A 24691-nucleotide genomic window follows, 5' to 3' on the forward strand; every position below is an offset into this window, starting at 1 on the left:
TTTTTTGTTTTCCTTATTCTGGGTGGCTCTCTTATTTTGTTCACTGCCTTTCTCCATCAGTTTGGAATTCTGTGCCTTGTATTTTGACATCAGTTTTAAAAGAGACAGTCAAATCCTTTCTGTTTGTTACTCAGCAGTACTTTTCTTGACAATGTGAAGTGACATGTTTCAGTCTTTGTGCTGATGGTTGCATTTCAGGCCTTAGTCTGTACCTCCTTCAAGTGTGCAGTGAAATAAACAAAATTAACAATTTTGTTTTGAAGGACTGCAGAGGGTTTCAGTCTTTCCAGGCAACCTCAGTACAAGAAAACTCAATATTGTCCAATACTGTCTGCCTCTTGCAGAATGGCTGTTTCCTTCCAGTGATTTTTTTACTGCCTTACCTTTTTGACATAAGAAAGATACATGTTCAGGCATTTATTTGGCTATCTGGAGATAATGTCCTAAATCCTTTGTTCTGTGGAGCTGCCTCTAATATCCTGCTATGTTCTTTCTATTAACAAAGCTGAAATGCAGTTTATGGATTTAAGAAAAGATCTAATATATTGTACAAGCAAAATATCATTCAAATAGCATAAGCCCGTGTGAGAGATGGAAATTTTTTTCACTTCTGGCTGAGAAAAGAATATAATGTTAAAAATATGTCTGTGCTTGTTTTAAAGGTGTAAAAAGATGGTTCCAGCATCAAAGAGATACACGATACATCGCTCTTCCAATGTTCTCACAATATCACTGAAAAGATTTGCAAATTTTACAGGTGGAAAGATCAACAAGGTATGTTTGCAGCTGGAATGCTGCTTTATCCTCTTGGAGTGGGCATTTCCCAAAGATGAATACTCATTTTAAACTTGTTCACATTTCAGGCAGTAACTACAGTGTAAGAGAAGTTGATATAACAACTTAGCAACCATGGCTGTTACTTTCTTTTTTATTACTGATAGAGTTCCTATGTGACCATAAGAAGATACCTTCTCCTTAAAGAGCTAATTCTGTGGAAAATAGCTCCCTGCAGCTTAAGTTATTAAATGTTGTTTCTGAGAATAGGCATTTTCATGTGAATTGAAAAATATATTTATATAGTCCTAATCTGTGTGTTTTTCAGGCTGTTCCATGAAGTACTTGAGGATAACTTTTGAATCTTCTTTGTCTTTGTTTAGGATGTAAAATACCCTGAATATTTGGATCTTCGAGCATATATGTCCCAATCTATTGGAGAACCCCTCATCTATGCTTTGTATGCAGTTCTTGTACATAGTGGCTTCAACTGTAATGCTGGACACTATCTCTGTTTCATAAAGGTAGAATCAGCTCAGCTTCTAACAGGATAAAATTTGTGCTGGCAAAGAAATTAAAATGTTATTGGTAACCACTGGTTTTAGGGGAAAACATTGCATCATGTGCTTTGTTTGCTTTGTTTTGGTATGCTTTGTTCTGCAGTGCTCTATCTGTGATGTCCTTTGGAACACATGCAATTCATCTGAAGATATTCTGTCTTTGTTTGCAGGCTGGTAATGGACTTTGGTACCGAATGAATGATGCCTCAGTAGAGCTTTCTGATATCAAAACAGTTCTCAATCAGCAAGCTTACGTACTTTTCTATATCAGGTAATAACACCAGATGTCCTCAGAACATTTTTATTCTCAAGTTGCTGATACTTTTCTTGTTTTGAACTCTTTTTCTTTTCACTGTAGGAAAGTATTTCTATTTGTATATTTCTGTCTAAGTGGGAATTCCCCGTGTCATTTATTACCTTTCATTGCTTGACCTTAAACTTCGACACTTGGGTACACTGCTTTCCATCTGCTCACTGTAGCTGGCAGGTTTGGAAAAGAGGAGAAATCATGGCCATAGATGGTGTGAGGCTGAACCATTGCTCTGGAAAGGACATTGTAGGAAAACCATTATCTAATCTTCAGTTTGTAGTTCTGCCTAAGTCTTCCAGATGTATCTTTTGTGTCATGTTCACTGTTGCTGAGATGAGGGGATGGGTTTAAGCGGGAGCAGGCTGCAGGAGGAGCTCTGAGCTCAGCTGTGCTCTGTCCCCAGGCGCTATGACCTGACGCTGGGGGAGCGAGCGTTCTACCTGCCCGCGCCCTCCTACCCGCGCTCCTTCCTGGGCCAGCGCGGGGCCAGCAGCAAGCAGCCTGCCTTCATGGGACCACGGCTGCCTCCTCACATGATCAAGGTAATTCCAGGGGATAATAGCACCAACTTAGACCAGCTTTTGGTGTAGGGTGGGGTTTTTTGAGTTTTAGTTTCCCTTCCACACTGCAGGTTTCTTGGCAGCCCTCATGCTAGAGCCAGAGTTGCTCAAACAGTGGCTCATCCTTAACTGTGCAGCCATGCCACTTTGTTACTTTACCCTTCCAGCTCAGCTTTCTAAAGGTGTGCTCTTGAGACAATTTAAGTCATCTATTAATGCCTAAATAATCTAAATTTAAAAAGTAGTCTATTAATGCCTAAATAATTTAAATTTAAAAAGTAAATATCTCCCCCATCCCTATCAGTGTTACTTTAGTTGAGACAGTGATAGAATACAAATTGTCTTGTTCCTGAGTACTAGCAGAAATATTTGTTGGGGAGGAAAATAAATATTTTTTTTAATAGCTGTAGTCAATGTTAAGTTGTTTGGGTGGGTGTGAAACTGATGCTCATTTGATACCAAAGGCAGGATTTACTCACACCCTTTGGATGTGCATGTATATTGAGAGGGAGGTGAGGTTTTTTCTTGGGTATCGAGGCAATCTGTAGAACAGTTTAGCATGAGAATTTAATGTTGTAAAACTTCCAGTGCTGTGTGTTTAAACATTTCCATCTTACAATCTCTTCAAATCCAGAGTTCAAGTCGTTTAAATGGAAATGGACCCTTAAAAGAGGATCCCAGTACTGTTAGTGTTGCTGTCAAAAGGCCGTCTTCAGCTCCACCAACAGCTTGTGTTCAGAACTGGGCCATTTCCAGGCCTTCAATGGCAGACCCTTCCAAAGCCCAGAAGATCACCATCAGTATTCACAACAAGCTGCCCCCCCGGCAGGCGGTGCCGCAGGCCGAGTGTCCCAGCAGCGCTGTGGAGGAGGAGGATCTGAAGCCCCTTCCTTCAGCCACAATTACAAACTCTTCAGCAGCAGAGCCTACCTCAAACCTCTCCACAGTGTCAGTTGCTACTAATGTCTCCAAGCAGGAGGCTCCTGATGAAATCTTTGTTGAGCCAGCAGTGAATGGAAACCCTAAGCTGTGTTCTGATAACATGGTCCCTTACGGTGCAGAGCCTTCAGGAAAATGCGAGGAGTCAAAGGGCTTGTTCAAAAGGCATTGCAACGTCATCTCTTCCAATGGGATTCTGATTGGGAAGGTGGTCCGTACATTGCATAACTCCCATTCATCCTGTCAGAATGCTGAAGAAAGATCCCAGCATGAGCTGCCAAAAATTGATTCCCTAAATGGTGCTATTAGTTTAGATAATGAATATAAAGAAAATGGACTGAAACTTGATGATTCCACTTGCCAAGTCCAACCCGTTAAACCTTCGGAGATCTTCTTCTCCAAAGCAAATGGAGTGCTTGAAGCGGTGAGTTCCATTTGTTCATCTGCACTTTCTCACCTATGAGATATTCAATATCCTTGGGCACTACAATGTGGAATACAGGAAAACGCAGCACAGATTTCATTCTAACCCTTTGTGCTATTATCCCACTGAATTTGCAGAGCTGAGCTAACATATGACATATGTCAACATAAGAGAAGTTCAGGGAGATTATACTTCATAAGTTTCATAAAATACATTTTTGGGAGGAGAGGGATGACGTGTCAAGTGGGAGTAGTGCAGGTATCTCTGTGATCTTGCATAACATCTAATGTTGGAAGTTTGTCAGCAGTAGTTTTCTACTAAAAAAAGGTTTTTCTTTGTTAACTTCTGTGTTTTAATTGCAGATGCCTAAAGCTTTGTCACCAGATCCTCAAGGTATCTTAGAATCTCTTACGTACAGCCAGTTGAACAGCTTGTCAGAGGAAAAGAGGTAAAATGACTATACTGATTAAAACAAGATTTCATACAAGTTTATTACTATTTTACCCATCTACTAGTAATACTTAAAAGATTTACATCAGTACAAAGAATTCCACACTGTCCATCTGGTATTGCAAACATCAGCACTGGGCACACATTATCCTGATACTAAATACAGGCAGATGCCTCCTATAAAACTTTCACAGGATGTTTTTACATTTTTCTTCCATTGTCTGGAATACTTTTTCTATTCCTCTTTCCCTTTTCTGCATCCTAGGATGAGTGAATGTAAATTCCCACAATCTGCTCTTCCACTTGGGAGAGTGGGAAATCTGTGTGTTTACCTTTTTTCTAACTGAGGGAAGAGCAATACAGTTGTTGTGGCTATTGATGACATTCAGAGCTGCAAGTGGAGGGAGTTGGATGTGTTGGGGATGGGTTTTTTAAGGCAAGACCTGAAGAACTGAGAGAAGAAAAAGTTTCCATGGGAGCTGAGGGAGATGTAAGCATGGTTTTCTAAAGTCAATGTCTTTCAGAGTTTTGCATTAGCTACTTTTTTTTTTTTTAGGAGATTTTACTTCTAACATCTTTTAGATGGACTTTTTCAAGTTAAAAGTATGTTTTTATTTTTGTGCAGTGTCTCTGGACCTCAGAAGTCTTCTGACAAAGATGGAGTTACGGATACTGTAGTGATGGAAGCACTGTTTGCCTATGAAGAATCCAGGAAGGTTCCTTCCAACTTTAGCTGTGAGGTTGAGAAACTTTTTACTCAATCAGATTCTGAAACGATTTTTACCAAAGAAGAAGTTGCTGAAAGTATTATAACAAAAGCTGATAATGCACATCTCAATATCAATGGTCAGCACAAGGTTAGGAAAAAATCCTTGGATACTGAAGGTGAATTCCTTGGGCAGTGTGAGTCTGAAGACATCAGAGATAAAGACAAACTAAGAAGATCAAAAGAACCTGAACTCATTTCAAAAGAAAATCCTTTGTACATCAAAGGATCTCCTGAGAGCAAAGAGAAATTAGGGCAAATTTCCTCTATAAAGCCTGACATTGAATGTAGTTCTAAAAAACTTGCATCTCTAGATATTACAGACAAATGCCAAGATATAAAGGACATTTCTAATAACTATGTAGCGGTACCACCTGTTAATGACTCTTCTATTACAAAGCTGGATAAAGTATTGGAAAGTCAATTTTCTAGAGCAGATGAAGGACTGAGTAATAAAACATGTGAAGATGATGATAAACATATGAAAAAAAATAAGAAAAAAATCCATGACTCTAAAAGAACTGACAAAGAGCACTACCGGAGGAAGAGAGAAAGCTCGGACACTGAGGAGAAGGAGAGACAAACCAGAAACAAACCAGATGATCATTCCCACAGGAGGAGGAGCTCTCACAGCATGGAAACAAACAGGCAAAGCCGTCACAAGCAGGAGTATTGCAGTGAGAGCAAGTACAGATCCTCCCACAATGAAAGGAACAGTCCCAGTAATGGCAGGAGCTCAGGAAAATATTCTCGCTACAGATCCCGAAGCAGGGAAAGGACAGATCCAGACAGGAATAGGTATTATTATTCCAAAGGAGACAGACCTTGGATTAGAGACAGATACTATCAAGATGAACCACGGAGATGGGACAAATGCAGGTACTACAATGATTACTATTCCTCCCATGGAACAAGGGATGGTAGGGAGAGGAGGTCTTCTCATTGTGATAAAGACTATGACAAACTGAGCCAAGCTTACAGCAGGTCACACAAGGATTATCACTGCAAAGGCAGATGGGCTCACAGCACACTCTCCCGAGAGGAGGACGTGCATCACTTCAGCAGCCACAGAGCAAACTTCCACCACTGTTCAGTACCTCAGCAGCACTCGGAGAAATACCCCCGTGAGAGGCACGCGCTTCCTCCAGGCTCAGCTCACTCCAGTTTTGAGGACTCTTCCCGGGAAAACGAAAAAGAAAAACTAAGAAATGGCAAAAGAAAATACTCCCACCAAGAGGAAAGTGGAAGTGACATAGAAAAGAAATGCCGAAAGACAGACGACCAAAGAATCAAAAAGTATAAGAAGGTCAAGAAGAAAAAGAAGTCCAAAGATAAACATCGAGAGAAGGATTACAAGTAAGCAAGGATTCCAGCATAATCAGCAATTTTTTCCTAATTATTTTCTGGGTATTTCTCATGTCTGCCTTTTTTTCATTGTTTCTAAGTAACTTATCTGTCATGATGTGACGGGATCATGTTATTAGGTTGGCCAAGAGAAGATAGGAAAGATGTTGCTGAATTGTGTTAGAACACTAGAGCTGGACAATGTAGACAGAATAACATCTGCACACCGCTCTTGATTAGGTTACAATTTTAATTTTTTTTTTTATTCCCCATATGCCTGTTAACAATTTGTGTACAAACCACGACCTCTTGTCCTTCATTCTGAGGGCTTAAGATTGCTGCATCTAAATTAACTTAGATATGCAGAAAGTACCACAAAGTAGCAGACACTCTGCAAGTCGTCACCTGTGGTAAATAAATAACATTTCATATATACATCAAGTGCCACATCTGTTTTTCTATTTTTAACTTGCATGTTTCCTTCAGACTTTATGATTTGGATTGCTCTGTGCTCCACTTTGACAATGACAATCGCAAACATAAGAAAAAGAAGAAAAAGAAGAAGCACGACAGGAAACTGAAAGACTTATTGGAATATTTAGATCCTCGTTTCCAGAAGAAAACATGGGAGAAGAAGGAAGAATCCCGTCCTCCAGATGACCATTTATGTGAGCAATACAGAAACCAGGGCAGTAAACAACCCTACAAGGAAGAGAAGCCTTCTGGTGCAGGTGACAGCAAGAAATACAGCTCCATGGCAGCCACTGAGTATGTCAGAGGTAAGGCCCTGGTGTGGTGGTGGCAGGGACTCCTGGCTGGTCACAGCCATCTTTAAATGCTTGGCTGATGAAATCCCTGGGGTTCAGCACAGCTTCCAAAGAGCATCGTGGCTGGGGGTTGGAAATAGATGATCTTTAAGATCCCTTCCAATCCAAATCATTCCATAATTTAAATAAAATACTACAAACAGGGCTGTTGCTCACTCAGAATAACAGGAGTTGGTGATAATACCGAAATATTTTTGGTCCAGGTGTAGCTCTGCCTTCTCCTAAGCACAGCTGTCAAACCTCCAGAGGACACTTCACAATTTAACACCAGGAGAGTGTTAAATTCCTGCTATTGTTTTATTCAGTTGTGGGGTTTTCCTGTTAGTATAGGCTTAACAATACATAGAAGTGGGCTGAGGAAACAGCTCTTTCCCAATTTTTGGTATTTGAAAAAGTCTGTCTGGTGCTTCTTACAAAAAACCCAAATATGAATTTGTGTGCCTGACTAAATTTATACTGAGCTCTCAGCTGTTGCTTGTCATAATCTCAACTTGGGCTCGCAGTAGATAAATTAATTAGTTTAAATTAATTAGCTCTAAAATTATGCAATGAAGATGATTGCACACTGCAACAAATTCAACATCTAAAATCAAACTTGACAACATTTCCCATGAAATTTTTGCTGAACAGAAGTGTTTATTATAGAAATAAAACCTTATTAAATGCCTGTTATCTGACATAAACCAGTTCCAGTTACTGATCTGTTTTAATAGAAAACCAAAACAATCCCCTAACTGTTTTACTCAAAGATAAGTGAAGAAGACAGCTCACTATCCAAAAGCAAGTTTAATTGTTAAATTGTCTACGTTTTATACCTACAGTTTAAGAATTGGGTAATGGTCAGTGACAGTCCTGTTCATTTCTAGTCATGTTGAAACTGTCAATATAGCACACAAAACAAAAAAATTGGAGAAGTTTAATCTTGAAATTCTGGAAAATTAAAATCCCTTTCATGGGGTTTCCACACTTGTGCAGATTGCCACAGTCAGTGCACTGAATTCTTGCACTGAAAAGTTTGCTCAAGGCAAAGGGGAAGTGCATTTGTGGAAAACCTGATTGTATTTTAAGACACAGATAACCAAAAGTTGTATTCTAAAAATACAGAGTGGAGGGAAAGCTGATTGTTCACCCATTATTCTTTAATGAGAAATAATTAAGAACTGAGTTGAGGTCTTTCAAATCCTAATATTGTAAAAGGAGATTTCTTTTTTGATACTCATGTCCAAAATAACCCTTATTGCACTCAGAGGGTCTGTTCTAGCTGACAAATCAGGAACTAAACAGAATAAAATGCTCGTGCCCAGTCGTGGTTTGGCCGTGGTGATTCTGTGGCCAGCAGGTGGCAAACTCGGTTTTCCCAAAGCAGGTTGGGTGAGGAATTTCACGTTCTGCAGCTCCTTGCTCAGGGCAGGGCACTGAGGGTGCTGGGCCGTGCAGGAAGGAGAAGGAGAAGGAGCTGTTTGTTCATTGCTGAACAACACCAGGGGGAGACAAGGGCTGGAAAAAGCAGTTTAAGTCTTGAGAATTTTAGTATTTCCTCAAGTCTGTGGATGTTAATTAGCTCCATCTTCTGGAATGTCAGTTTTTGTTGTTTGTTTTTTTTTTTTTTTTTTTTAAGTGGGTCTCAAGTAGAATTCTCTGTTGGATGGAAGCTGCTTTGGTTGTGTTTTTAGAATGCTAAATGTCTCAAGGTAGGGACAGACAAGGAACCACTGAGGATTTGTGAGGTTGTGCCTTTTCACCCAACTCCTGTTATTTTGAGTAAATTAATAAGGATGAAAACAGCTAGTGAAAAATTGTTTTTTCAGAAAAGTTTATACAGGAGGGGGAAGGAGCAGCTTTGAAGCAGTTCTTTCCTACATTCCTGCATGTTCTCTCCAGCAAGTTTCTGAAGGCTCTGCCCTTGTGGGAACAATATGGTCAGCCTGACCACAAGATTGTTACTAAAACAATGCTGCTTTCTAGGCAAATTGAATTGAAAAACTTCAATTACATTTGCTCCAGCCAAGGTCCAGCTCTTGCTGTTCAAGCAGGTGGCTCTGTCCTAAGGCTCTGAACAGCTCTGCAGCCTTAGCCTAGGACTGGGGAGCAGCTGGATCCTGCCTGAGGGAGCAGATGGAGCTGGGGCAGCTTTGAGCTTTGTCCTTTAGAAACCAGACCCCTGAGCAGTTTAATGCTAAATGCCACAGCAAGACTGACCTGGTTTCCTTTTGCCTCTCAGATGTGGAGCTGACTGATGAAAGCCTTCAATACTCAGACTGAACCCACCACCAACCCCAAGGACTTCTGACCACCACCCCACCAACCCTTCACCTTCAGAACCAACAACTTCTCATCATCGCATCCAACGACTTCTTACCTTCAACGACTTCTTACCTTCTAACCTGACATTACCAATAGTGACCATCAAAACTTAAGATTTATTATCAATTACCATCAAGACAAAATCCAGTCATAAGTGGTGCTTAACATTTCTGTACAGAATTTTACCATATAAGAACTTTTTTTTAGTTTTTAACTTGAGACTTTCTTTTTTAAAATATACTTCTAATCCAAAAGGGTGAAAACTTTTTACAACTGCTGAACATTGTAAATTACCACATAAATATCTCACTGAGCTGAGATAATGCCCTGGAATAGACCATCTCAAATGCTGCTTAATTACAGACTCAGGTTGACTTTATGTTATTCATGTAATGTTACTCCAAGTTAAGACATCTGGTGCAAGAGCGACCAGGAATTATAAAAGTTGCAACTGACAGTCTGTATATTTAATTTAAAGACTTATTTAAAACTTCACAAGTTTTGCAAGAGCTTCATTTTTTTTTTCTGTGGTCTGACACTAGAAACTAATTTACTTCACATTTGAGTTATATTCAAGATCTGAAGAAAATCTTCTGGTTTTCGACATTGTGAAACAACAAATATGCAGTTCTGAATGTATCTCTCAAGACTATTTGTATATTGTTCCATATGTTTTTATTACATTTTCTTAATATACTGTCATTTGTCTTAAGTCTCAGTTGTCTGTTTTGTCTCTCTAAAGTGTCTAGTTACAGACAAATTCATACTGTGATTTTTATTTTTATTATTAAATGCTATCAAACTGTGATGCACTTATTATTCACTGGTCCTGCATCAGGAGATGAGTGGGGAACCTGTATTAAATACAGTTCATCTGAATAATCTGTCTGGTTTATACAAGCTGTGTTGTTCAGAGATGTCTAAAGTTTGATCTTTGTTTTTTTAAAGATAAAAAGCACTTGCCCCACTGTAAATATATAGCATGTAAAATTTATATAGTATATAAATACAGCAAAGTTAAAATGGATTTTTACTTGAGTTTTACTTGAGTTATTTAACATGCACTGTGTCATGGGAGCTGAGAGCTGTCAGAGTGGGTTTGACACTGGAGAAGTCACATCTTCCCCTCAGTGTAGGGGAGAAGGTGCTGTTGGTGTGAGCCAGAGAAGAAAATCAGTAACTGGGACTGCAGCTGCCTGCACAAGGATGCTGAAGGCTCCTCCTTTGAACTTAAAGCTTCCACAGCCAGGCACCAGGTTGGGAGCTCAGCAGGAGCTCGGTATTGTGTATGGCAAAAAAAAAACAAACCACAAAACCAAAACTAACAGGAAAAAAAGCAAAAAAGAGCAAGGTTAATGTCTCACTAAATAGTTTAAAGTAATCTTTTGGTACATGGAGAACACCATCAAGCCAAAGCATAATGTACCTGCATAATGTTCCTATGGCAACAGTTCTGTGACTTACATAAAGTGACGTGGCAAAGTAACCAACACTCCTGTCCTGTATCTGGCTTTTTTTCCTCTCTTGTCCTCTGGCTCCAAGGTTTGGTGTCTTGTCCTTTGATGAGTAACTCCAGCAGAACTTCTCAAAGGAGTTGGTGTTGTTGCTGTGCCTCCCTTCAGAGCCCCAGCTGCCCCAATGGCTCTGGAGCAGGGAGGGCACTGGGTGACACTGCCCCAGAGCTGTGGAGCAGCAGCACCTGTTCCTAATTGCTAATTGAGGAAACTAATTAATGACTCCAGGAGCAGAGATCCGCTTCCCCCCTCACAGCTGACAAACCCCTGGCAGGGAAATGACAAAATAAAATGCCTCAATTTAGGGTGGCTCTCAAGGGAAACCTCCTTTTACTGGAGTCACACTCATGTGCTAACACACTTCACTGAAACATTTTGCAGTTGAAGGGTTTTTTCTCTGAAAAAAATGAAACCTGATAATTTAAATTACTGTGCCTAAGGGTAAAGAGGCCTTTTACTTACAAGAGCAGTTGGAAAATTAAACCTTAACCTCTTAAGAGTCAGCTATTGCCTGCCATGTATTCCTGGTAAATGAGGAGACAGTACAGTTTCACACTTTATTTTTGAGAAAATTGACAGATTTAAGCAACAGGTCTTAATGATAAATGAAAACATTAATATTGCAGTGGCTTTACATAAGAACATCACCGTTATAACAATGATTGATACAGAATATTTGTCATGCAAATCACTTGTATACACGAAGTAATACTCATATCAATACATACCTGTACAGTATTTACATTTTATATTTAAACTCTAGCTAGAAACATTTTCCAAGAAAATATAGAAATGAAACTGGTAAGCCACAAGTCTTAATTTGTAGTATCTGGTCTACAACAGACCTAGCTTTTCCAGCAAGCATATCTACATAGATATGTAATAAATCTTAAAAATATGCAGTTTTTTTATATATGAAGCATTACAAATGCTGCTCACTTTATAAAGGTTCAGTTTTGTACCAGTCTACAATGGTTCAAAATGCTAAGTGATGCAGAGCTTATTTTGTCAGAATATTGTAAAATTTAAGTCAGTCCAGCTGAGCTTAAGTTTAGTGTGGAGTTCCCTCCCAGCTGCACTGACACCGTGGCTCTCACTGCCCTGCAGCTGTAGAGGGCAGGGCCAAAAGCAAAGAGCTCAAGAATTCCTCACCTTTCAGTGCCACAGGAAGGGAGAAGCTGTTGTCCCCAGAGGACTTTTCCTCAGCATGGCCAAACTGTAACAGATCCTGCTTTATGCCACCAAGCAGCCACTTTCAGTAGCCACCCCTGGACTTGAAGCCCAATAAAAAAGGGAAAGGTTGAGAGATTTTTCTTCACTCTCATGGATAGTACCTGATATGGCCAAAATTTTCACAAGCCACTTTGTTTTACTGGCCCCGTGGCCAGTGGAAATTTTGGGCCAGTTTCACTCCCTGTTAATACTGTTACAAAGAACATTTGAAATCAAATATTAACACACACAAAAACGCTATTCCATTAGCTTTGGTAAATTAAATAGATACATTGAGCACCTGTTTAAGATGTTGCATTTCAATGCTAAGAAATAAAATATTTCCTGCTATAATATCCTCAGTTACACATTACTCTAAATAATTATTTCTCCGGATATAAGAACTTCAAACTAAATACAGCAAATGAACTGTCAAGGCCTTTCCTTCATGCTCATAGGCAGACATCCTCACCTGGTTAAATAAATAGATTTCCTCAAAGGTGGTATTTCAGAAAATAAAAATTGATACAAAAGTGCTTCATGGCTTATTAATGCTTTTGTAATCTCACATTTCTCCAGAAATACTGTATTTGCTGCCTTTCACATTTATGCTCACTAGTACCACTGATCTGGCCTGTCACTATTTGCATTACAAATCTACTTGTCCAAAGCTAAGACTTGATGTAGGCAGTGCTTGAAAACAAAATGTCACTGCAGAACAGAAGACTCCAAACAAGTGCTGGCAGCAGCTCCATCATTGTGCTGCTTTGCAAACACAGGACACACAACTTAATTAATTTCTATTAAGAGTTTCAATGTGTTCCATTAAGATATCCCCACACTGACACTTACTCAAGGATTCTACCTCCTCTGGTTGAGTTTTACTCCTTTGGAAGCACTAAGATTTAAACATTCACCCAAGCAATTCCACACACCCTGGGAAAAATCTAAAATGTAGGAAAATTTACTTTGTTCTTTTCCTCTCAGCCTCTTTTGCAAACATGCAATAAAGCAAAACACTCACAAGGCTGACACTCCATGCAAAACAAGGCAAATCAGTAAGACAGAACAGTGAAACAGACTCTCCCTTACAGTTCAAAGGAGATTTCAGACAGATCAGCTTGGTAAGTCTGTGGGTTTGCCAGTGCAGCACATCTCCCTACAACAGAGCCAAAGGTGCTCCTGCAGCCAACAAGCAAAGCTGCTTGAACATTTTGGGTCTCCAACACATCCACTGGCACAGTAGGCACAGCTCAGGTTCAACAAATTTGGGAAAAACTGGGAAGTAACAGAAGCAGTAGAGTCAAAAGTTCCCACTTTTTGCCCCTGTTGTGGAACTGGGGGCTTTACCCTAAGAACAATATGTGTGTGCTATCAACAGAAAAGCACTGGAGTAAAATCTGCTGCAGCCAGTGATGTGTTCCTGAAAGATCCAGCAGCAGGACCTTCACAGGTTTCAAAGAGAGACACATGCCTGTGGGGAAGTCTAGCTGCACCAGGCAATCAGTACTTTAGTTTTTAGTAAAAATGTCTATTTTTTTTTCAATTCCAACTGCTGTAGCGCAAATCTGAAAATCATCTTTAAGAATGCAATAAAAATACTGAACTTGTATAAACTTGCACAAACTCTCTATGTCCAAAGTTTGTTATCAAGCAAAGGAATGAATCCTGCTGGCTTAACTCTCTAGGGCTGCATCTTACAGGGACAGTTCACCTTCCTGGCTTTTCCCTTTAAAAACACTGAATGCATGTGAAATTATCTGGGGGTGTTTTCACATGCAAGGCCTGAAGTCACACAAGCCCTGTCATCTCTCCTTTAGTAGCAACTTAGTGTTAATCAAACTACAGCATCTCAAACATAAGAAGGAAGTTACTATATAAAAAGCAGATTAAACCAGTCATCAAACCTTATTGTTTGTTGTGAGTGTATGAGCAGACAGGAATGAGCTTTAGCCAACTGGCAAACACCAGACCACATCTGGTACTTCCTGGCATGGCCACAGCCTCAAGCCTCTGCTGCTGGGCCTGCCTGTATTTGTATTTCAGTGCACACTGACAAACCCCTGGCACCAGAGGTACCCACTGAGCTGCCAGTCACTGTGTGTCTAAGGAAAGCTATTTCCAGAAAGGCAGGAGAGGAACCCTGAATGAAAGCTGCACTCAGGTGGTTCTGTGAAACACACACAACTGAGAACTGCCACTGGGACTGTGAGGTTTTTGCTTCTAGGAAAATGCAGTGCCAGGTCATGCTGTGCTCCACTGTTGGTGCTGCACTTAAGTGAGAACTCAAAGTCTTATAATAACTCCTTCTTTTATGGGAAATGTGTGCTCAGGTAACAGGTAAGGATGTTTTAGTGTTAGCCCTGCACTCCTTCCCTCCCAGCCCAAGTAAACTGGAGTTGTCACTAATGTAAGTGAAAACAAGGCTTCCACGTGTTCAGTTGAATTAAGTTCCAATATAATAATTCTCTGGGAATTGAAGCTTACTTCAAATTATATACCAGTAACTATTTACCCTGAAAAGTTCTGCCAAGTTTTTATGCCATAGTAAAATGTGTATATATATATATATATGTATATATATATAAAATTTACAGTTATCTTCATTTAGTTTGTCCAATTTCTTCTATCACTCCACAGTATGTTCAGTTATAGGTTGATGCAGGCCTGCAAGTTGCTGTTCATGTTCTATTTTTTATTTGCAATTCTTCTTTTCCTTGTTGCCAGCATATCATAAAAGGGATCCCTGCTGATACTTGCTCTGGAAGAGAAAAAAAGGTATCATCAGTTTGGTTAATAAATACCCATTAACTATTTCAATAGCTGTGAAAACTAAAACTTTTGTTCTCTCTTCCTTGTGGATGACTCCACACTGTTAAGATTGATGGCTGACTTCAAAGCACCACAACTATTTCTTTAGCACAAGGTTCAATTCCACTGTGATTAGTTCAGAGCTCACACCTTCACATCTTGACTATTATTTATTTAAGTGTGGGTCTGCTTAGAAACCTTCCAATATAAAGTAAAGCTGTGGAAGTTTAAAGCTGCTTGTGAACATGCTTAAGATACATGTCACTAAAGTTAATTCTTGGGTGAAGTAAGAATCCAATAGAATTAGCTTTAAAGACAATTCACACAAGATTTTACACTTGCATAGAACAACAAATCCATGTTCTCCTCATTTGAGTTAGCAGCAGTATTTCCTTAGGACCACACAGTAACAGATTTGTATCTTGATCCACCAGCCCCACAGAGCTCACTGTTGGTCCTCGAGGACATTGCCACATCAGAGTTCTTCCAACAAGTTACAACAAATTCTCCTCATATCATACTCTGAAAAGAGCTTACACTTCATTCCTGAAAGACATTGAAGACTTGAAACTCACTTGATAGATTTGATCCACTCCTCCTTCTCTTCTGGGGTGGGAGCAGATATTCTGTACACGACATGGTTGCCTTCCACCACTCTGCCGTCAGCTTCGGTTTTACACGCTTTGATTACCTGACCTTTATGGCTGGGGTTGTAGAGCTCAAAGCAGTTCTGGAGGGTAGAAATGAAGCAATAAATTTAAAAGAACAAAACAAAACTGACAAATAAATTCATTTAACAGTACAATTAAGTTCCATATGGTTTACTCATCTTCATTTTAAAAATAAATTTGAAACTGTCTTACTGGTTTTCTAGGGTCTTCGACTTCTCTTATGCTAAGATTTTCTAATGGAATAATTCCTCTAGGTTCTTTGTCCTAAAAATTAGGAAAATATCACATTATTAGTTACTTATAAATCTTGACTACAAAGAAAATTCACCATGATATATACTCACTGTTGTGTATTCAAAGTAATACAGGCAATTATCAGTCAGAATAAACCATCTCCGTTTCCATGTTTTTACTCTTCCCCCTACAAACAAAAGGAATTCCAGAATTAAACATGTGCTGCTGTCAGAGCTTCAACAACAGGCAAGGAAATAATTAGGTTCTTATTTTTCAAAGTATGGTTTAATTGCTTAATGGTAAATGGATCAGGCACAGATGAGTGAGGTTAAAGGAAGTTACTGCAACTTGTCCTGAGGCAGCATCAGCTATGGAGGTGGCACGAGAGCCATGGGCAACAGTGAGTGGCCAGACCTGCTCCCTCTGTCCAGGCCCTCACATGTGCTCATTGCACCAAAAATTCCAGCTCTGCACAGGGCTGGACCCTGCCCTTGCTGCTGGGGGTGAGTGAGGCCAGCCTGGGCTGCTCTGACACCCACAGAAGCAGCAACTGCATCCCTGCAACACGAGAGACCCCTCAACAGCTTGTCCTGGGCAAGGAAAGGGTCCCATCAATAAAATTAAAGGGCTTTTTATCACCTTCCTGTCACTTCACTCGTGAGCAAAGAGCTGATTAATAACCTGTCTTTACTTTCAGATTTAATATCAAGTGTGTAAGGTGCTCAGAAACATTAACAGAACAAATACAGTGTGTCATCAATGAAGAGCAAATCCTGTCCCAAAATATACCATAAGTATATGGTATATAATTTGTCATCTTTCAGTATTTTAAAATAACATCTTCTCTTCATGGGTTAATAAATCACTGAGTACACGTGACAGAAGAAATAGCTACTGCTCCAAAAATGCCAATTTTTCCTTCATTAACAGTTTAGACAACAGCAACCACAGAGTTCCTCTTCCTTACACCTGCTAGTATCACCCTATAGGGAACAGTTTCTTTTTAGAAACAAAAGCATTGTTCTGGCCCTCTCAGTTGTTCTTCTGCCAATGGCTGCTTCAGAACACACCTGGCTTCCCACATTACATTATTTTAAAATTCATTTCCAAGAAAGACAATTGTAGATAGAGCATGCATATGTTATTAAAAGTTTAGATCCACCATAGTTATCTGACTTCAGGATTATGTCACCACCTGTGCATCATCCATTCAGCAGTGATTTAATTTCATTAAGCCAACATTTCAAAAGAGTTGATCTTGCTACTGAACACCTGTGCATAAAAGAGCACCATCAATACACACAAGATACCCAGTTTAATCCAAGTCATACAATCAAATTTAAGATATAAGCATAATTTTTTGATCTTTTTGTTCTGCTTAAGATAGCTGGGTTTTTGTTTAATACAGAAATCCAACTCAAATTAAAGAACAATTCTAGGGATATCATGACATTCCTTGATACCAATCTACTGCATATTTGCATTGTTGCATGTTGTACCTTCCTTTTACTGCGTTTCACAACCTCCACAATAGCCCAGTGTTAACACACTGCAACATTAAATGTACTCAATAAACTTGATGTTTCCACCAGATGCACTCATATCTTAAGAAAAAATTAATCTGCAAGCAGGTGTGGTGAAATAAGTGAAGGCAAAAAAGTGCAAGATGCAGAAGCTGTGACACAATGAATGGCTGAGTGAACTGGAGACAGTGAGGGAAGAACTGAATTTTAGTACAACCACTGTGACAGATCCTTAAATAAACACTGCAGAGATGATCAAACTGGCACGTAAGTCACGAGAAAAATTCCCCACACCTTGACCGAGAGCTGGCTCGGGTAGCAGGAAGCGTTTGGGCCGGGCAGGAGGAGCTGCAGCCCCACGGAGAGGCAGGGCCGGGTCACACGGAGCGGGCGCTCCCTGCGGCTGCACAACGTGACTCCATCTCACACAGCCCAGCGCTGCCAGCGCCTCCTTCTGCTCCCCAAGGTCAGCAGACTAACATCAATTCACATTTTATCACCCTAAAACACCCTGTTTTTCAGGCTAACAAGTAATATCAGCTATCAGAGGTCATGGCTTGCCCGGTGCTAGCAGGAAAATAATTCAGGAGGAGAGAGAATGAATCCAACAGGGAAAGAGGTTACTATCACAGAGCAGATTGAAGAGAACAAAGGCATTTCTCATTAGCTGTGATACCATGTCAAAACACAATAAAAAAATCAGTAACCACCATATATTTAAAAGAAGACCTGTTTATAATTGAAGAAAGAAACAACACACCTAAAACACACACTCCCAGACAAATATGAATTGCCAAGCAGTAAACAGCAGTTGAGTTTGCTGAATGTTTTCCTGACAACATCCACTCTCTCTGGAAAAGCCAGATTTCTCAGGCCTGAAACCTTCTGTAATCATGCTGCAGTTTTGAGGAAGCTTTTGTCATGAAACATCACCCAGTTCCAGGGAAGCCACAAAGAAGATTATGTATTTCCATCAACATCCCCCTTACTGCTTCCCTCCTCCTAAAACAGCCAGTAGCTCACTGGGTTACAGCACTCATGGGAGTCATAGAAATAGACCTTAAGTCTCTGCTCCACCAAGCTATCAGTTACTCTTCCAACGAGAAAAAAAAAAAATAAAAAGAAAAAAAAGAAAGCAGTTAGGCAGGATTTTTTGGTGGGATAAGGAACTACTCTCACATATAAGTCTCTGTCTCCCCATACAGAGGGTTTCATACTGAGTTTCAGCTGTCAACAGCACAGAAACTCTAATAAAGCTCAAAATCTAATCTGTATTAATCAAATTTACAGGGGTCACCACATCACATGTGTTTAATATGCCTTTACAATGGGCTGCAGCTCAAGCAGGTGGCTGATAAGGCACTGTGGCCTGTAAACTGCGCATGAGATTAACAGGTAAAAACAGATGATAACAAAACATTCTTGTCCTTGGCTGAGATTGCTGTAGGCTCATAAAGCAACAACAGAGAGTTTAGGGCCATACTTCATCTCTTATTCCAGCTCCCAGCCTTTTAAAGATTAGGACTGGAGGGAATTAAGTTAGCAGAAGAGGATCAAGAAAACCAGAGTATGAATCCATAAACATTTACAGAAACGGAGAGATAAGTGACATACTTCTGAAAGATCATGCTGATTACAAAAACGCACAGACATCTCAAATAATAAAATATAGAAGCACAGTATCTTCCACAGTAGGTGGAAATGTAAGTAAACTACAAGAAAAGGCTACAAGGCAAAATGTACAGAAACAGGAACAGAAATCCTCTTCACCTTTGTAACTCAACAGAGGATGTTTTTTTTTTAACTCTGGGCAAAGAACACACTAGGCAACAGGGTAAAAGAAACCATCTATAATAAAGGGAAAAATAACTGGCAAGGACTTAGGAAACATAAATCTCCAAAGTAAAAAAGGCCTTAAGGCTAAAGACAGCAAGGTACCTAAAGTTAGAAAGTTCTACTCAAATCTTCAGGTCATTTATATAAAAAGTTTTAGAGCTGAGAGATGCACACACCAAAAATGTATTGTTTTCTCCTCAGTTAATCTGGATAGCACCAGACAGAACAGACTCAGCAACTACACAGTTGGTTGGATCAAAGTTTGGCTTTCTTCTAAAAAATCCTTTTCCCTTGGCCACAGCACCGATTGCCTGAACCTGGAAGAGCCTCAGTCCCCCCAAGAGGCAGGCAGGTACCGGAAGGCTCTGGTTCCTGATGAACAGCCCTGTTCTCCCAGCCACATCAGGGAGGAGGAACAACATCCTCCCAAGGCCAGATGTGCTGGAACAGGCACCGCTGGCGGGACAGCCCCGGATGTGAAGCTCCTGGACCTTCTCCAAGCACTCCGTAACCGCCTGGCTGGCAGAAAGAATTAACACACTCATGTGTCTGGCTGGAATAATTTCCTCTCCAGTTTGGGGGAATAATGTCAAAGTTTCCCTCTAACTAGTAGAAAATATTACACAAACCAAGCAATTGGCCAAGAGAATCTGTTTAAGGCAAGGAAACACCTTCCTGGCAAAACAGTTCTAACTTGGGCATTAGCAAAGAGAGCACAGGCAACAAGTTCAAAGTTCACTTTAGAGTGGATGGCAGAAAATTTCGTGGTATCTACACCACTCATTATGCAGAAAAATCTGAAGGCTCACAGTGTGTCAAGCTGCTCCAAGGAGGACTCATTAGCACTCAGCAGCTTTCAGTTTTTAACTTGCTGCATTCATTTTCATTACACCATGCTTCAAATGATGCAGAACTGAATGATAATTTAGGCCTACCAAGATAAAGATGTCTATTTAAAGGCACTGGCTAAGTCTAGATAGATAAAACCAGAACTGCTGTCTGGCTGTCAGGTTTGGCACTCGGACTTAACACGGTCACCTCTGAACAATTCAGAGCAGCAAACTCTCCAAAAGCCTTCTGTACCCTCCCAGCCTTCTAAAACCCAGAGTAGTCTCTTGGACAGATGAATTTTGCAATATTTTAAAGTTTCACAATATCTATCTTCTGCCCAGAGAAAAATCAATACAGTAAGGGATGGAATACTGAAAAAGGGGCACAACTACATAAATGGGAAGAGCTGACTATGAGAAACACCAGATACAAAGTACTGTCTTGATATACTCAGAGTCTGCAAGTAGTCTTAGTCATGGTTATAGTTTTATATAAAAACTTTCTATTTCAACTTCTGTGTTTTATCACAACTGAGCACTTAAACCCTCACACAGGAGTTTGTCTTCTTAGCATTTCAACAATACACAAGTTTTTAGTATCAGAAGCTTCTAGAACTGAAGGAAACCACACCCATTTCACAAGAAGTGCTTCCCAAGAGAAAGAACTGTAAAAATGCAAACAATGTGGATTGAGACAGCACTCTCAACATACAGTTTAAGACTCCTAGCAAATAGGAAACTTGAAGGAGAGGAAAGAAATAAAAGGGAAAAAAATAAAGAAAAAAAAAAGACTGTCAGGTTTATTTCTGGTCATTGCATCTAAACCAGCAGTGTATTAGTCTGTAGCAGTCTGTGTCTGTGGAAAAAATGCAGTCTTTCACAGAAGTCCAGCTCCAGGCATTCCCAGGCTGATTCACCAGAGGCTTCTGGACACGTTTCATTTCTTTACTCAAACAACCCTCACACCGTGGGAGTGTTACGTGTAACACCCTTCTGCTTCACACTCCCTTTTACTACTGGGGCTTCTGTGCACTGTGCCTCATCTGCATCCTACACACTGCACACTCAGACAGAGCTTTCAGTCCTGACCTGTGGTTTATTGACTTTGCACCACAGACAGACTGTGCAGAAGTTCCTGGCAGCTCTCACTTACTTTCAGTCATCGCTTCCTCAATTTCTTTGTTCCTCTATTTTTTATTAGATCTCTTTTATGGGCAGTTTCTTCCACAGAGGATGTTGTCACTCCTCTACACACACTCACACTTGCCTGCACTCCCATTATGTGTAAGTTCATGAGGGAGCACTGGCAACAGCAACAGGCACAGCCTGGCCTTACACTCGACCTCTCCTCCAAAAGCACATTCCACCTACAGCAGCTTGAAAGGCTTTTCTGTTAACCATCATCTCATGCTACCAAATGGAGAAAAGCTGCAAGGTCATGTTTGACATTGTGCTAGCTGAGCCAATACAGCTCAAAAAGCAAGAGCTTTGCTTCTTTGTAGTTAGAAAAGGAGCTCCACAGCATCTGTAGCACAGAGGTCAGAATTCGACATTGGGGAGCACGTGAATGAATTCCAAATGCTTCCTTTTCACATCCATTTCCTTCCAGCACAAGCATGGCCACCAAGTTCCAGGTGCCATCAGCACTGTGGCCTATGGCTCTGTCCAGGCTCCACTTTCACCATCCTCCCCATGTGCACCCCAGCAGCATCAATTTCCACACTTTGGTCACCGTTCTCCAAGTGCAGAGCTCCTTCCACTTCAACACATTAAAGTGGCCAACAACTGTCTCTAGGGAAGTTGCTGGTGTTTGAATTTAAAAAATTTATTGTCTTGAAAACAACTCTTAAAACAAAGTGTCAGTCTCCTTTATATAGGAAAAAAAAATCCCTAAGGCCAGGTGAAAGAGTGAATCCCATCAACTTTACAAGTCTGTAAAAACAAAGGCATCCTACAGTGCCAAGAAACTGAACTACCTGAGGTTCCTGCAACCCTAAATTTGAAGCTCATTTAAGACTCTGTTAAATAAGCTAAATGTTTAAATAAGCTAAATATTTTAAAAGGAAAACAAGCAGTAAAAAGAACAGCTTTTATAAATATGTAGTTCAAATGTAATCAATCTTTCAACAACCTATTATCATTGATGAACAAGTAACAAAAACACTCTGAAACTTCATGGCAGAGTAAGACATGTTGTTTACTCTCAACAGAGATTATTCTTTCCTTGTTATGTTCTTCCATGAATGATAAAAGTGTGCTGAAGTCATCCTTATTTTTCTGCTTTGCATGTAAATGCTTTCTTCTTTTGCAGAACACACCTGCATGTGAGTCAGACACTGACATGCCAGTCTCTCAGAGCACCACTGATGACACTGTTAGTGACACTGAGTGAAAAAGCAAAATGCTACAACGAATCTGATTTAAAAAAAAGAAAAGAAAAAAAGAAAAAGCCAGGAGGAAGGAGGAAGAAAATAAAAGAATGAGCAACTGAAGAAGAGGGGACTGGAAAGCAATCAGATACGTACCTCCTAATGCAGAATAAGCAGAGACAGCCAGTCACAGAACAGAAAGGTGATAGGTCATAGGCCATAAGGAAAACAAGAAGGCACATTTAAACCACTCATTAAAAAATCATAGCCAAAACCAAACCAAGAGAAACTCACAAATAATATGGAAAAATAAAGACATACAAAAATAACTATTTGAAGAGAAATCCTTTTTTTGTACACAGAAAACTGTGTTGAAACATCACACACGGTTTTCTGAAATGACCTTATGGAGACTCAGTTGTTATTTATCAGTCACAGCATGTGGCAAATACCATGTGGTGTTTCCTTTTTGTCGACGAGTTTTTATTTCTCAGATCTCAGAAATAAAACTCCGAAGTTTGAACCTGATTGCTAATTTGGGTATGCAAAATAAGAAGTAACAGCCTTCAGACGTAAAGGAGCTACTTATTTTGGTTCATACATTTTTAAATACAAAGTGAAACCTGTTACCTTCACAAGAAAGCAGGAAGACACGGAGCAGCAAACATGCTAACAATGAACAAACACACAGCAGCAGAACTGCCCTTGTGACTAACCTAATTTCAGCAGCCAACCTTCTCTATCTGGATTAAAAAATGTATGCGTTAGATCATTTCCATCATCCTCTGGAATTTTAAATGGCTCATTCTTAATACTTTCATATAAATTCTAGAAAAATAAAAGAGGAAAAAGACCTCATTAATAAATGTCTTAACAGAAAATGCAACCAGGATATCTTACTGCTTCTCAGATTATTAGTATAAAAAGCACAGGAAATACTGTCCATAGAATTCTGGACCACCCCCTGTCTACCTTTGTTTAATACTTTGATCAAGTTTCATTTTAAACTACATCATCTGTACACAAGTCTCTCTTCAGTAAAAATTTCTTAAGCACTCCTAGCAATGACATTTTTATTTTAACTTCAGCATTTAGTATTTTGAAGGTTTCACTATCAGTTTCATTTAGTACAAATTTTGCCAAATGAATCTGGGTTTTCATAAAATGGTGTAGCCCATAACACTGTCTTACAGCAGTTTTTTTAACTGATTTCTCAAGGAGGGAACTTCACAAAATGCGGGAAAAATGAGAGGCAATAATGAAAAAATAATTTTTATGATTTTTCTGATAGAAATGCTACTTTTTTCATAAGCAGCCAATTCCACATGAATTTTGCCATAAGCAAACTACTGAGAGATACACAGAGCGCTTTCTCTGAAACAGCCTGTTCTCAACAAAAGGTTGGGTATAGGCAGAACTAGCTCAAAGTAGCTGTGAATAACAAAAAAATGCTTCTTTCAGCTACTCAAATGGTTACATATGCCAGAAAATGTTCTTTTGCCCTCCCTTGACAAATCTGCCTGAGAACTGTTGTACACACTTTTAAGTCTGCTATTAAAAACACAAAGCCTGGCTTTGTCCTAGCCAGCCCAACTTACCCTCAGCAATTCCTCTGGAAGGTCCCCACCTTCATTAATTCCACGATTCATGGAGATAAACCTCTCCACTGTGGGTTTATCTCGCACGTTGTGGTTGTGCAGGCTGGTATTCAACATAATAATGGCAAATGAAAGCACGTAACATGTATCTGAAATCAGATTTGAAAAATGGTTTATCTTCCCATGTGTTGTGTGTATGAACCTGTAAAATTAGTGTACAGCTCATCCTGGCTGATAAAGGAAAAGAAACAGTCAAAAAATCCTGGACACTGTACATAAAAGTATAAAATCCTTAAGCTGTTAAGTAAGCCCAAGAAGAAAAACAATGTTACAATTCAAATAAAAAACAAGTATAAGAAAAACTGTATGAAAATCCAAAAAAATTAAACTCTTTATGCTTATTGCTATCACCTTAAATTAACATTTCACTTGAAACGCTTAAGTGTTGGGCAAAATGTTCTCTGCACAGATTTTGCCTAAATCATAGTGATGGATGCTATAATAAACCTGGTCCATCAGCCTCCTCCTACTCAAAGTACTTCCAAAGCTCTCTCCAAAGAGAAAGAATGGTCTCTTCAAAGTAATATTCTGACTGCATTTAAAAAGACTGAAAGTGACACTGATCCAATTCCTTGGCATACAGGAGGTAGCTAGCACTACTGGATAATATCAGAAGATGACAAAGGAAATCTTATCATGCCTCTTGACATGGTTATGATTATAGTAAAAATTCTCCCAGAATTGAAGTACAAGATTCTGTGTGAGAAAAAGCAGGATGAAAAGCTGCTACAGAGAGGGAAAATGTGCCTGCATCTTCAGCAGTTTGTTATCAGTA

At 39.7% G+C, this 24691-nt stretch overlaps 2 protein-coding genes across 6 annotated transcripts in view; one reads left to right on the forward strand and one right to left on the reverse strand.

Moving 5' to 3' along the window:
* The window catches only part of USP42 (ubiquitin specific peptidase 42), an 18318-nt gene extending 8033 nt beyond the window's left edge, over nucleotides 1-10285 (forward strand). For all 4 annotated transcript variants that reach the window (XM_054643561.2, XM_077187019.1, XM_077187020.1 and 1 more), the window contains 9 exons: nucleotides 663-774; nucleotides 1158-1298; nucleotides 1505-1605; nucleotides 2048-2186; nucleotides 2839-3567; nucleotides 3930-4015; nucleotides 4643-6139; nucleotides 6614-6906; nucleotides 9176-10285. In XM_054643561.2, the coding sequence (XP_054499536.2) occupies nucleotides 663-774; nucleotides 1158-1298; nucleotides 1505-1605; nucleotides 2048-2186; nucleotides 2839-3567; nucleotides 3930-4015; nucleotides 4643-6139; nucleotides 6614-6906; nucleotides 9176-9216 (3139 nt within the window). In that variant the 3' untranslated portion in view covers nucleotides 9217-10285. The remainder of the gene's footprint in view (nucleotides 1-662; nucleotides 775-1157; nucleotides 1299-1504; nucleotides 1606-2047; nucleotides 2187-2838; nucleotides 3568-3929; nucleotides 4016-4642; nucleotides 6140-6613; nucleotides 6907-9175) is intronic.
* Nucleotides 10286-11315: 1030 nt separating this feature from the next.
* Nucleotides 11316-24691, reverse strand: part of CYTH3 (cytohesin 3) — a 49049-nt gene continuing 35673 nt past the window's right edge. The window contains exons 8-13 of one of the 2 annotated variants that reach the window (XM_077187029.1): nucleotides 23857-24005; nucleotides 22974-23086; nucleotides 15811-15889; nucleotides 15659-15730; nucleotides 15371-15525; nucleotides 11316-14745 (exon numbers count right to left, since the gene is read on the reverse strand). In XM_077187029.1, the coding sequence (XP_077043144.1) occupies nucleotides 14673-14745; nucleotides 15371-15525; nucleotides 15659-15730; nucleotides 15811-15889; nucleotides 22974-23086; nucleotides 23857-24005 (641 nt within the window). In that variant the 3' untranslated portion in view covers nucleotides 11316-14672. The remainder of the gene's footprint in view (nucleotides 14746-15370; nucleotides 15526-15658; nucleotides 15731-15810; nucleotides 15890-22973; nucleotides 23087-23856; nucleotides 24006-24691) is intronic. The other variant, XM_054643969.2, reaches the window with a different exon arrangement.

Source organism: Agelaius phoeniceus, chromosome 16, assembly GCF_051311805.1.
Source record: "Agelaius phoeniceus isolate bAgePho1 chromosome 16, bAgePho1.hap1, whole genome shotgun sequence".
NCBI classification, from domain to species: Eukaryota; Metazoa; Chordata; class Aves; order Passeriformes; family Icteridae; genus Agelaius; species Agelaius phoeniceus.